General features: G+C 42.7%; 1 protein-coding gene across 4 annotated transcripts in view; it reads left to right on the top strand.

The window, feature by feature from the left end:
- ipo8 (importin 8) overlaps positions 1 to 14,354 on the top strand; it is a 117,713-nt gene that overhangs the window by 60,225 nt on the left and 43,134 nt on the right. For all 4 annotated transcript variants that reach the window (XM_041215920.1, XM_041215919.1, XM_041215921.1 and 1 more), the window contains one exon: positions 1,601 to 1,690. In XM_041215920.1, coding sequence (XP_041071854.1) covers positions 1,601 to 1,690 — 90 coding nt within the window. The remainder of the gene's footprint in view (positions 1 to 1,600; positions 1,691 to 14,354) is intronic.

Raw genomic sequence — 14,354 nt, 5'->3', positions numbered from 1 at the left:
TAGTTTTTTCCTCTCACCTTAAATCTATAGAGGAGATGTGCAGGGCAAGTTTTTTACGCAGAGAGTAGTGAGTGTCTGGAATTCGCTGTCAGAGGAGGTGGTGGAACAGGTACGATAGTGGTGTTTAAGAGGCAGCTTGACAAATACATGTATAGGATGGGAATAGAGGGATACAGACCCTGGAAGTGCAAAATGTTTTAGTTGATGGTGCAGGCTTGGAGGGCCGAAGGGCCTGTTCCTGTGCTGTACTTTTCTTTGTTCTTTGTTCAATGTTTGTACCAGTATCTAATTTGGCCAAGCACTTGCTCCTGCACCCATTTCCCACAACAGACATTTTTTGTTCCTCTAATGGCCAGACTAGTATTGTAGAGCTAATTTTGCAGTGTGGGCTCATGCCCACCAGGACGTGCATCAAAAATGCTCAAATTAATCTCTGGTAGAACCCTTCTAGTCAATGGAGGAGACTTTCAGACCCCTAACTGAGTTGGTTTCAAGTCCACATCTCGGACATGAGGCCAAAGAGCCTTAACATAATTGAAGTCAATGGGAACTGTGGTAAAGTTCTCCACTGGCACGAGCAGGAATTCCTCAGGATAGTGTCCTGAGCCCAGCCTTCTCAGCTGTTTCATCCATCATAAGGTCAGAAGTGGGGATGTTTGCTGATGATTGCATAGTGTTTGGTTCCATTCACAAATGCTCAACTACTGAAGCAGTCCATGCCTACCTGCGGCAAGGCTTGGACAACATTCAAGCTTGGGCTAATAAGTTACAAGTAATAATTGCATCACACTCAACTACCAGGCTTTGATCATTTCCAACAAGAGAAAGTCTAATCACCTCTCTGATATTCAATGCCATTGAATACCCTTGAATCCCCCAACATCAACATCCTGGGGTTACCATTGACCAGAAACTGAACTGCACTAGCCATATAAATTCGCTGGCTGCAAGACTAGGTTAGAGGCTGGGAATTCGGCAATGAGTAACTCACTTCCTGATTCCACAAAGCCTGTCCACCATCCTTAAGACACACAAGTCAGAAGTGTGATAGAATACTCTCCACTTGCCTGGATGATTGCAACTCCAACAACAACACAAGAAGCTCAATCCCATCCAGGAAAAAGCAGTCTGCTTGATTAGCACCCCATCCACCATCTTAAACATTCACTTTCTTGGCCACTGACATATCGTGGCTGATGTATGTACCATCTGAAAGAAGTACTGAGCTACCCACTGTATCCGTTTTGGCCACCTTATTTAAGGAAGGACTATATCGCTGTTCTTTCATTGTCACTCGGCCAAAATCCTATAACTCCCTAGCTAACAGCACTCTAACTGTACCCTCTCCATATGGACTGCAGAAATTGAAGAAGGCTACTTATCATAACGATCTTAAGGGCACAACAATGGTCAAAAAATGCTGGCCTTATTAGTGATGCCCACATCCCAGGAATGAAGAAAGCACTATCTTGCCCTCTGAGCCAACCACTCCTTGACTGTTAAACATTATTCTCACAGTTACCTTAAAGTATTGTGCATTTTATTTTGCTCTTGTTTCACCTTCTGTGAACTAACACTGAATTTATGTTTATGCCAACAGAAAAACATATACAAGGGCCAAATGGAGTTGATGCTTCAGAATTATGTATTTACACTCTTTAACTCTGATCTAGGCTATCTCCGAGCTAGGGTAAGGCTAAATACCATGTGCATAATTTTGTGAAGAGTAGCTCTATCTAACTAAGGTTGTTCTCTTTCCTCTCTGCTTTGTTTTCTTAAAAACGCATTTGGAAATGAGGCAATCCACACTTCTAAACAGGAGAAACTTTGAAGAAAAAACAGTTAATTTGGCCTCTGAATTCTGTCAAAAATGCCGCAATGTTTGTCAGCATCTGTAGAGAGTAAAAGCAGATGAACTTTTGAGGGTAAAACATGTCTTTGAAACTGAATTGCCTTTTAGCAGTGTAAAAGGGGTGTTGAGGAGAAACAAGTACTTCAGTCAGAAATTTTTTTAAAAGGTTGTATGTTCTGCCGTCTTAAGAGAAGAACAGTTAATTGGTGGATGATATGTAATATTTTACCTCACCCTCTTTTTCCAACTTAAAAATAACTCGAACTCATGCAGCACCTTTAAGGTGCTTCACAGGAACATTACTAAGCAGGATTTGACACTGAGGCCCTTGGCCAAAAGCATGTTCAGAGAGGTAGATTTTAAGCAGTGTCTTAAAGGAGGAGAGAGACAGAAGTTTAGGGAGAGAATGCCAGAGTTTTCAGGCCTAGATGACTTAAGGCATGGCTACCAATAATAGGGTAAAGAAAATTGGGGTGTACAAGAGGCCACAATGCAAGGAACACAGAGTTCACAAAGGGTTGTGTAGGCCTGGGCGGGGTAAGTACAATGGTACTTTTTGTCCCAGTTTTTCAAAGGGTTTTATTCAATCTGTTGACCTATCTTTCCTCTTCACAGCTGCTGACAGACCTCCAGCGTTACTGAGTGTATTCTGTGTTCATTCCAGATTTCCAGCAGATGATAAATTACCCAGTACACAGTTAATCAGTGCATTTAACTTGAGTGTTGGAAATTGGAACCAGTGGCTTTGTGTTGTTTGCCTCTGCAGTAAAAGAGGTTTTTGGAACATAATGGGTTAATTTACAACTAACTGAAAACTTTTGACAAACTTGCATTTGACTCGAAGGTAAATTTAATTCTTTTCTCCTCCACCCAATATTCTTCACCTAGATAGTGCCTAAAATAGAGTTGGACAGTTCCAATCGGAAACCATTTTAATTTATTTGTGAAAAGATTTGTTCAAATTGTGTCTATTCAAACTCATGTTTCTGGCTCAGCACACTTGTTGTAAAGTCTTGTATGTAAGTTTAACCTTCTTGCTTCTTCCTGTTTGCTCCTAAAAGTAGGAGTACAACTGACATGACGTGCAATTAATGGGATTTCTTTAAGCGTGATGTTGAGTTGTGACTAGATATTGGAGCACAGAGTAGATCTTATGATTCCAAAAAATGGTGTATGTTTCCATTAAGAATGATGGTGGTCACTTTGCTTAACAAAGTTGTAATTAAAATGTGGTTATGCTTTTACCCAGAAATCTTCACAAATCACAATATCATAACGAATAGAATTTCTGTTCTCCCTCACTGGATGAATGGATATGTGCCCAATGGCATGCTGGGAATGGTAGCATAGTGGTAACCTTACTGGACTAGTAACCCAGAGGCTTGGTTAATTCTCTGGAGAATTGAGTTCACATCTTATTGCAACAGCTGGAGAATTTAAGTGCAATTACTTCATAGGTCTAGAATAAAAGATAGTATCAGTAATGGTGACCACGAATCTACTGGATTGTGCTAAAAACCCATCTGCTCATTAATGCCCTTTAGGGAAGGAGCTCTCTCATCCCTACTTGTTCTGGCCTACCTGTGACTTCAGATCCCTAGCGTTGTGGTTGACACTTAACTTCCCTCTGAACAGGCCTAGCAAGACACTTAGTTATATCAAACCATGATGGAAAAGTTAGATAGACCACCTGGCATCGTCCCTGACATTGGATATTATGCTGGCACATTCAGCTTAGTCAACTCTGTAGAGCCCTCCTCGTTAATAGCTGGAGATTTATGCCAAAATTGGGAGAGCTGTCCCACAGACTTGTCAAGTAACAGCCTGACATCGTCATACTTAGCAAATCATACCTTACAGCCTATGCCCCAGACTCTTCCATCACCATCCTTTAGTATGACCTGAGCCACTGGCATGTTAGATGGACCAAAAGTGGTGCCAGTGATATCAGTACTCCTTATATTGAACACCATTTGAAAGAGGCACTGAGGATAGCTAAGGCACAGAATGTATTCTGGATGGGGGCTTGATGCCCATCATGAAGACTGGTTTGTAGCACAACTACTGACCAAGCTGGCTGAGCCCTGAAGGACATTTCTGCCAAACTGGGCCTGCATCAGGTGGTGATGGAACTAACAGGAGTGAAAAATCTAATTGACTTTTGTCCTCACCAATCCGCCTGACGCAGATGCATCTGTGTATGAGAATATTGGTAGAATTGACCACTGCATATAAAAACATAAGAAATAAGCACAGGAGTAAGCCATTCAGCCCCTCAAGCCTGCTCTGCTAGTGAATAAAGTCATGGCTGATCTAATATGGCCATAACTCCACTTTCCTGCCTGTCCCCCATAATTCTTGATTTCCCTGTCTAACTCAGCCCTGAATATATTCAATGACTCAGCTTCCACTGCTCACTGGGGGAGAGAATTCCAAATGCTAGCAATGCGCTGAAAGAAGAAATTCCTTCTCATCTCCATCTTAAAACAGGGAACCCTTTATTTTTAAACCATACTCCCTGGTTCTATATTCTCCCACGAGGGGAAACATCCTCTCAGCATCCTCCCACCCTGTCAGACTCCCTCAGAATCTTGTGTGTTTCAATAAAATCACCTCTCGTTCTTCTAAACTCCAGTGAGTACAGGCTCAACCTTTCCTCATAGGACAACCCCTTCATTCCAGGAATCAGTCTCGTGAATCTTCTCTGAACCACCTCCAGTGCATGTATGTCCCTCCTTAAATATGGTGACCAAAACTGCACACAGTACTCCAGATGTGGGCTCACCAATGCCTTGTACAGTTGTATTCTATCTCCCTTATATAAAGACCAACATTCTGTTTGCCACCTTAATTACTTGCTGCACCTACATGCTGACTTTTTGTGATTCGTATACAAGGACACCCAAGGCCCCTCTGTATCACAACGTTCTGCAGTCTGTTTCCATTTAAATAATATTCTGCTTTCCTATTCTTACTGCCAAAGTGGGCAACCTCAGATTTTGCTGCATTAAGTGCCATTTGCCAGATTTTTACACACTCATTTAACCTATCTATATCTCTTTGCACCTCCATCAGAACTTGCTTTCCTACTTATCTTCATATTGTCAGCAAATTTGACTACAATACTGTTGGTCCCATCATCCAAGTCATTAATATAGATCGAAAATAGTTGAGGCCCCAGCACTGATCCCTGTGGCACTAGTTACAGTTTACCAAGTTGAAAATGACCCATTTATTCCAACTCTGTTTCCTGTTAGTTAGCCATTCATCTATTCATGTTGATACATCACCCAACATCATGAACTATTATCTTGTGTAGTGACCTTTTATGTGGCATCTTATTGAATGTTTTTTCTTTCAATTTGACATGACCATTAACTTCCTTTGTTAGCCATGGATGCTGTATCCTTCTGGTAGAGTCTTTCTTCCTCAATAGAATATATCTTGTTGAGAGTTATGAAATAATCTCCTTAAATGTACGCCACTGGTTTTCCTGTCTTCACACTAAGGACACTGCCTGTTATGTTGTGTGGCATTAACACCTTGCTAATTGGGATAGATTCAGATCAGATTTAGCAGCTCAAACTGAGTGTCCATGAGATGCTGTGGGTCATCAGCAGAATTGTACTCCACCAAATCTGTAACCTCATGACCTGGCATATCCTTCACTGTTATTACCATCAGGCCATGGGACTAACTCTGGTTCAATGAGGAGTCTAGGAGAATATGGCCAGGTGCACCACCAGGCATAAAAATGAGGTGCTAACCTGGTGAAGCTACCACACAGGATTTCCTTATGCAAAAGTCAGAGCTTAGAGTTCTCACAATCGATAAATCAGATCAGAGTTCTGCAGTCCTTCCCCATCCAGTTGTAAATGGTGGTAGGCAATTAAAAAAACTAATGGGAGAAGAAGGCTCCAATAACATCCCAATCCTGAATGATGGTGGTGCCCAGCACATCAGTGCCAAAAAATGAGGCTGAAATGTTAACAGCCATCTTAAGCCAGAAGTACCAAGTGGATTTTTTTTTTATATTCATTCACGGGTTTTGTGCTTTGCTGGCTGGGTCAGCATTTATTGCCCATCCCTAGTTGCCCTTGAGAAGATGGTAGTGAGCTGCCTTCTTGAAATGCTGCAGCCCATGTGGTGTAGGTAAACCCACAGTGCTGTTAGGAAGTAAGTTCCAGAATTTTGACCCATCACAGCCACAGATAATCCATCACAGCCTCCTCCTGAGGTCCCCAGCATCACAGATGCCAGTCTTTAGCCAATTCAATCCACTCCAGATGATACCAAGAAATGACTGAGCATAATGGACACATCAAAGGCAATGTGCCCCACTAATGTCCCTACTGTAGTCCTCTCAGAATCTTGCATGTTTCAATGAGATCAGCTCTTTTTCTTTTAAACTTGAGAGAACATAACCCATTCTACTTAACATCTCCTCTCATTCTGGGAATCAATCTAATGAACCTTTGTTGCATTCCCCCAATCTTGTGTCTGAAGGTATATGTTGATTTGCACATTTATAGTCTGCTTTTCCCCAGGTACTGGGCTAAACAAACTATTTTTTTGAATTTGCACAGACAGACAAAATGAGCCTTCAGTTCAAGAAAAGAGTTAATCCTTTGAGTCCTAAATTCCAACTACATAGTGAAGCACAAAATGCCACAACTATTTTTTGGTTTACATTTAAAACTAGAATTTTGCTGCTCTCTAATGGACCAAGTTGTACTGTTTCCTTTCATTCACGTTTTATTCACATTCCCATCGCATTTCTATTCGTGTATCTTGGAAGGTAGCCTCGGATAGGCCATCCAAAGTACCATTTTCCAGCTAAATCCAGGTAGCTGCTCTGTACAAGTAATCTATCAAAATCCCACAGAATATTCATTGTTTATAGTTCCTGTGTGTTTTTTTTTATTCATATCCAACAATGTTTATAGAATCAGATATCAACAGCTGAATAATTTCCACTCTCTGGAATCCTCTCATACTTCACCTAAACACCTGTTCATGTGAGTCTTGATAGTGATTTTGGCAGGCTCCCCCATCCCTGCCACCCATTTTTGCTATGTAGTCGTTGCTGGCTATGCCAGCATTTAGTGCACGCACCTAGCTGTCCTGCAAGCATATGTTCACAAATCATTGAAGATGGCAGGGCAGATTGAGAAAGCAGTTCAAGCATATAGGGTCTTGGGCTCTCTTTTTATCTCTTCACTCTTTTTTTATGGGATGTGGACGTCACTGGAAAGGCCAGCATTTGTTGCAAAATAAATAGAGCCCTCGAGTGTAATAGCAAAGAAATTATGATAAATTTCTATAAAATGTTGGTTTAGCCTCACCAGGAATATTGTGCCTAATTCAGAAGATATGAAAGCATTAGAGAAGGTGCAGGAAAGACTTACAAGGATGAGTGACTGCAGTTTCGGGAATAAATTGGAAAAATTAAGGTTGCTCTCTTTTGAGAAGAGAAGGTTGAGAGGAAAATTGACAGAGGTTTTCAAAATCTTGAGTGATCGGGACAGAGTAATTAGAGAGAAACTGCTCCCATTGTTGGAAGGCCAAGAACCAGAGGACACTGATTTAGGATGAATGGCAGGAAAACCAAAGGTGACATGAAAAACTTGCTTAGGCAATGAGTGGTTATGATCTGGTGTGCACTGCCTGATTATTTGCTGGAGGCATATTCAGTTATGGCTTTCAAAAGGAAATTGGATAATTTTCTGAAGAGAGAATATTTGCAGAGCTATGGGGAAAAGCCAGAGGAGTGGGACTAAGTGAGTTGCTTTTGCAGAGGGCTGGCATAGACACGAAGAATGAATGGCCTCCTCCTGTGCTGTAAGCATTCAATGATTTACTGAAAAATATGGGGGTGGGCTTTCTTGAACTGGTTTGATACAACTGATTGACTTGCTAATCCACTTCAGAAAGCATTTAAGAACCATCCACATTGATATTCATGTGGGACTGAAGTCACATATAAGCCAGATTGGGATAGGATGGTAAGCTTCCTTCCAATAAAGGACATTTTGACCTATTTGGGGTTAGGGTTAAGGTACAATTTCACAGCTTCATTGTCACTTTTACAACTACCAGCTTTTTATTTCCAGAATATATATTAAAGAAAACTACAGTGGCATTTGTACTAATTTTTTCTGGATTGTTACTTTTTAAAATTCACTTATTCAGGATGGTGTAACTTAGTGGGGTACTTGCAGGTGGTGGTGTTCCCATGAATCTACTGTCTTTGTCTTTCTGGGTAGTGGGGACATGGGTTTGGAGCCTTGGTGAGTTGCTGCAGTGCATCTTGTAGATGGTACATTGTTGCCACTGTCCTTTGGTGGTGGAAGGAGTGAATATTTAAGATGATGGAGGTACTGTTCAAGCAGGCTGCTTTGCCTTGGATTGTGTCAAGCTTCTTCAGCCTTGTTGGAGCTGCACTCATCCAGGCAAGTGGAGAATATTCCATCACAATCCTGACTTGTGACAGCTTTTGGGGAATTAGAAGGCGAGTTACTCATCATAGGATTCCTAGCCTCTGACCTGCTCTTGTAGGTCCATATTTATGCATTATTTATATGTTGGTCCAGTACAGTTTCTGGCCAATGGTAACTCTCAGGATGTTGATAGTGGGGGATTCATCGATGGTAATGCCATTGAATGTCATGGGGAGATGGTTGGATTCTCTCTTGTTGGAGATGGTCATTGCCTGGCACTTGTGTGGCACAAATGTTACTTGCCTCTTATCAGCCCAAGCCTGAATCTTGTCCTGACCTTGCTGCATATTTAACACGGACTGCTTCAGTGTCTGAGTCATCGGAAGTGGTACTGTACATTGTGCAATCATCAGCAAACATCCTCACTTTTGACCTTGTGATGGAGGGAAGGTGAAGCAGCTGAAATGGTTTTGCCTAGGACACTACCTGGGGAATTCTGCAGCAATGTTCTGGGACTGAGATAATTAACCTCCAACAACCACAACCATCTTCCTTTTGTGCTAGGTATGACTTCAACCTGGAGAATTTCCCCCATTTCCATTGACTTCAGTTTTGATGGGACTCCTTGATGCCACACTTGGTCAAATGCTGCCTTGACTTTGAAGGCAGTCACTCTCTCACCTCCCCCCTGGAGTTCAGCTCTTTTGACCATGTTTGGACCAAGGCTCTGATGAGGTTAGGAGCTGAGTGGCCCTGGCAGAACCCAAGCTGAGCATCAGTGAGCAGGTTATTGTTGTGTGAGTATCACTTGATAGCACTGTCGACAAGACCTTCCCTCACTTCGCTGATGGGGTGGTATGGCAGGATTCAATTTGTCCTGCTTTTTGTGGACAGGTCATACCTGACAAATTTTCCACATTGTCAGGTAGATGCTGGGGATGTATCTGTAGAGGAACAGCTTGGATAAGGATGCGTCTAGTTCTGGAGCACAAATCTTCAGTACTTGGCCAGAATGTTGGCAGGGTCTATAACCATTACAGTATCCAGTTTCTTCAGCTGTTTCTTGATATCACGTGGAGTGAATTGAATTGGCTGAAGATTAGCATCACTGATGCTCGGGACCACGGGAGGAGACCAAGTTAGATCATCTATTCGGCACTTTCGGCTGAAAGTGGTTGCAAATGCTTAAAGCCCTGTCTTTTGCATGTGCTGAGCTCCCCCATCATTGAGAGTGGGAATATTTGTGGAGCTGCCTCCTCCAGTTAATTGTTTAATTGCCCACCACCAATTATGACCAGATGTGGCAGGATTGCAGAGCTTGGACCTCATTCCTTGGTTGTGGGGTCACTTAGCTCTATCTACATTACTTAACTGATGTGTACTGAAATTGTGTGTTATCGTTCAGGACTTGAATTTGTTTTGGTTGCTGAAATTACACCCTGGTTGGTGCACACTGCAGGTTTTACAATGTGCACACTTGTAGCATGGGTTATTCAGTGTTCCAAGCAGTGCTTGTTTTACACTTGGATTGATCTTATGGTGAAAACTATTAAACAGCTCCCACTGCTCCTGACTGTCAACACATTGTCTTTGTGCTGCACTGCAGTCATGTTGAGAGAGAATCTTATTACAGCATCAAACCTCCAGGCTGCTGGTCAGATGACTGTTCTGTACACTTGTCGCAAGGCCACGCACAAGTGGGAGAAACAGAGAGCAGATCCAATCAATAACCTCTGTTGCTGTGGCAGCAGTCAATTGTGGTTAAGCTGGGTGGACATCTGAATGAAATATGGTCTGAGAGTTGGTTGACTGATTTGAAACGTAAATCAATATCCTGCTAAAATGGGAAGCTTGTGAGAATTTGTAATGGATGTACATGAAGTGGTGTACCTTCAAGAGATATGTTAAAATGTAGGATTTGGTTGTTTTTAGTGAGCTTCCTGAACATTTTAGGTTCCTTTACAGCAGCAGAGGCCCAAGTTTTGATGGCTGCCATGGGATAGACTGGCTCTGTATCTGCTCACTGAATGAGACCGAGTTCAATAGCGTGTTTGATGTCAACAGCATTGCTATGTTAATAACACCTTGATGTTCTCAGTGGCAACCAATTTAGAATGTGCCAGTTGGAATGGTGTCATTGTGTTCTCCATATTCACACATAAATTAGTATCTTATTCCCCAATGGCTTCCTGTCTGTTTTTTTGAAAACAGTGTAGGGTGAGAAGGTGGAGGAAAGCACTGAGATTGATGAAGGTGCCACTCTCCTGAAATAGAGTAATGCACCCAAAGACGCAGAAAAATAGATGGCTTCTATTTGTATAATCAATGTGACGCAATCTCTTCAAGTTTTGTGAATCAATGTTGAGCAGCTGCAGTTGTCAGGAGTACTCATCAGCAAGGGCAGGAGTAATAGAGTACTGTAGAAGAATGGACAAACCCCCTGTGTGAGAGCACTGTCATGTTGGATGTTAAATTCAGTAATGTTCTTTCACAGGGAAGACTCCACCTTAGAGATCTAGAATTGTGGGCTATTACATCACAAAATATGGTTTTCAGCAACTGGCCATCGAATAGCCATGGTATTGCAAAGTGCCAAGAAAAATTCTAATCTTCTGTTCACTGGGGAGGAAATAATTTCTTACATACACCTCCTGAGGAGATTGCGAAAGGAGGATCCTGGGACAGGCAGTCAGCAGCACCTAGAGGATTTAATCTATCTAGAGGACCTATCACCTAGTCTATATTCAAGTAGGAGTAAGGGTAAAATAAAAACAAAGGTCCATATTCTATTTAGTTAAGAAATGTCTGGGGAGCTCAGTCCCGTGATTTGCACATCCTGTGCTATGTGGGAAATCCTAGATGCTCTTGGCGGTCTGGATGACCATGTGTGCAGGAGGTGCCTCTGACTGGAGTAACTCAAGCTCCAGCTTTTGGAACTTGAGTGGCAGCTGGGGTCACTATGGTGCACTCACAAGGCTGAGAGGTTCATGGATAGCACACTTCAGGGCGTGGTCACCCCGCAGCTTAAGGAAGTGCAAGCAGAGAGGGAATGGATGACCACCAGACAGAAGAAGGAGACCAAGCAGGTAATGAGGGAGCCCCCCGAGTGCATCTCGTTCACAAACCATTTTTTGGCCTTGGAAAACGGTGAGAGTGACGATTCCTTTGTGGAGGCCAACCTGAGCCAAGGCCATGGCACTGTGGCTGCTCAGGTGGGGAGGAAGAAATGTGGTAGGGGATTCGTTAGTGAGGGGAGTTGAAAGGAGCTTCTGCGGCCGTAGACATGACTCCAAGATGGTATGTGGGTGCCAGGGTCAAGGATGTCGTGGAACGGCTGCAGGGCATTCTGAAGGGGGAAAGTGAACAGCTAGAGGTCGACCAATGACCTAGGAAGAAAGAGAAATGAGGTCCTGTAAGCAGACTTTAGGGAGTTAGGCAGGAAATTGAAAAACAGGACTTCAAAGGTGGTAATCTCCAGATTATTCCCGGTGCCACGCTCTGGTGAGTATCGCAACAGAAGCATAGAGCAGATGAATGCGTGGCTGGAGTGATGGTGCAGGAGGAAGGGCTTTACATCCTTGGGGCATTGGCATTTCTGAGGGAGGTGGGACCTGTACAACTTGGACAGGTAACATCTGAACAGGAACAGGACCAACATCCTCGCGGGGAGGTTTGCTAATGCTGTTGGGGGTGGATTTAAACTAAATTGGCAGGGGGATGGGATCCTAAAAAGCAGTTCAGAGGGGAGAGAAGCTGAGATGGAATTGGAAGTTAAAACATTAGTAAGTGGGTCTGCAAAGCAGAGGAAACATAGGCTGGATAAGAAAGAAGAGAGTTTAGCAAGACTAAATGGAATATATTTTAATACAAGGAGCTTGAGGAATAAGATAGATGAGCTGAGGGCACAGATATGCATTTCGGAATATGATATCATAGTTATGACCGAGATTTGGCTAAAAGAAGGGCAGGATTGGCAGCTCAACATTCTTGGCTGTAGGGTATTCAAACGAGATAGAAGTGGATAGAAGAGGCGTCGCAATATTGATCAAGGAATCAATTATAGCAGTGAAGAGGGATGTTATCTCGGAAAGATCATCAAATGAGGCCATACAGGTAGAGGTAAAAAACACAAAAGGGGCAAACGCACTTTTGGGTGTGTACTATAGGCCCCTAAGCAGTCAGGGAGAGATAGAGGATCAAGCATGTAATCAAATTTCAGAGAAGTGTAAGAATAATAAGCTAGTAATAGTAAGGGATTTTAACTACCCAAATATTAACTGGGATAGTTTGTGTGTAAGGTAGGGAGGGAACAAAATTCTTAAGTTGCATCCAGGAGAGCTTTTTTAGCCAGTACGTAGAAACTCCAACAAGGGAGGGGGCAGTCCTGGACCTAATATTCGGAAATGAGCCTGGGCAGGTGGAAGACATATTAGGAGGGGAACGTTTTGGAGATAGTGACCATAACTCAGTTAGATTTAGGATAGTTATAGAAAAGGGTAAGGTTGAGCTGGGAATAAAGATTCTAAACTTGGGAAAGGCTAATTTTACTAAGATGAGGTATGATTTGGCCCAAGTGAACTGGGCACAGCTACTTGCAGATAAGACTGTGTCAGAGCAGTGGGAGGCATTCAAGGAGGAAATAGCGAGAGTACAGGGCAAATATGTTCCCATAAAGACAAGGGGAAGGACCAAGTCCGGAGAACCCTGGATGTCAAGGGACATAAAGGTTAGGATTAAGAAAAAAAGTGAAGCTTATGGCAGATACCGAGGGCTCAACACAGCAGAGTCCCTAGAGGAGTATAATAAGTGTAAGAGGGAACTTAAAAAGGAAATTAGGAAAGCTAAGAGAGTGCATGAGAAAGCATTGGTATGTAGAATAAAGGAAAACCCAAAGGGGTTTTTTAAATATATAAAGAGCAAGAGAATAACTAGGGAACTTAGGGACCATAGAGGTAATATGTTTGTGGACAAGGAAGACATGGTACATATCCACAGATCCCTGAAGGTAGCAGGGTAGGTAGGTAAGGTGTTTAAGAAGGCATATGGGATTTTTGCCTTTATTAGCCAAGGCATTGAATACAAGAACGGGAAGGTTATGCTGGAAATGTTTAAAACGCTGGTTAGGCCAAAAATGGAGTACTGCATGCAATTCTGGTGACCACATTATAGGAAAGATGTGATTGCACTGGATAGGGTGCAGAGGAGATTTACCAGGATGCTGCCTGGGCTGGAAGGTCTGAACTATGAGGAAAGATTGGGTAGGCTGGGGTTGTTTTCCTTGGAGCAGTGACGGTTGAGAGGTGACCTAATAGTGGTGTATAAGATTATGAGGGGCATAGATAAGGTGGATAGGAAGGCATTTTTCCATTAGTGGAGGGGTCAATAGTCAGGAGATGTAGATTTAAGGTAAGAGGTAGAAAGCTAAGTGGGGAGTTGAGAATTTTTTTCACCCAGAGGGTGGTGGGAGCCTGGAACTCATTGCCTGAAGGGATGGTGGAGTCAGAAACTCTCGTAACATTTAAGAAGCAATTAGATATTCACTTGTGCCATAGCCTCCAGGACTATGGGCCAATCGCTGGAAAATGGGATTAGTGTAGTCAGATCTTTGATGACCAGTGTGGATACAATGGGCCGAATGGCCTTCTGTGCTGTAAACGTCTATGAATCTATAATAGTAAGTTTCACATTCAACTCTTGGAACAAAACAATTCTAAACCCTACATCAGGTACCCCTTTCCTCATTCACCTTTTGAGTCCTGAAGTCGAAACCTTGTATTGAAACCACCGGATTAGATGAAAGTGTACAAGAACGTTATCTAGGCTCCACAATCACCAGCAACCTGTCACTTGATGCTGAAACCAAGATACAAGTCACAGCTGTTATGTCCAAACTGAGTAAGAGAGTGTGGATTCTCCTGCCTTCTCCCAGTAACCCTGAACATTTTTCCTTTTCAGATAAGTCTATTTCCCTTTTGAATGTTTCAATTGAACCTGCCTCCACTACACTCTCAGGCAGTGCATTCCAGACTGTCACTGGAATGATAAAGATTTTCCTTCAGTCG

Source organism: Carcharodon carcharias, chromosome 21 (assembly GCF_017639515.1).
Source record: "Carcharodon carcharias isolate sCarCar2 chromosome 21, sCarCar2.pri, whole genome shotgun sequence".
In the NCBI taxonomy this organism is placed as follows: Eukaryota; Metazoa; Chordata; class Chondrichthyes; order Lamniformes; family Lamnidae; genus Carcharodon; species Carcharodon carcharias.
Note: the sequence above shows the minus strand (reverse complement) of the source record. Positions and strands in the feature narration are given on the sequence as shown.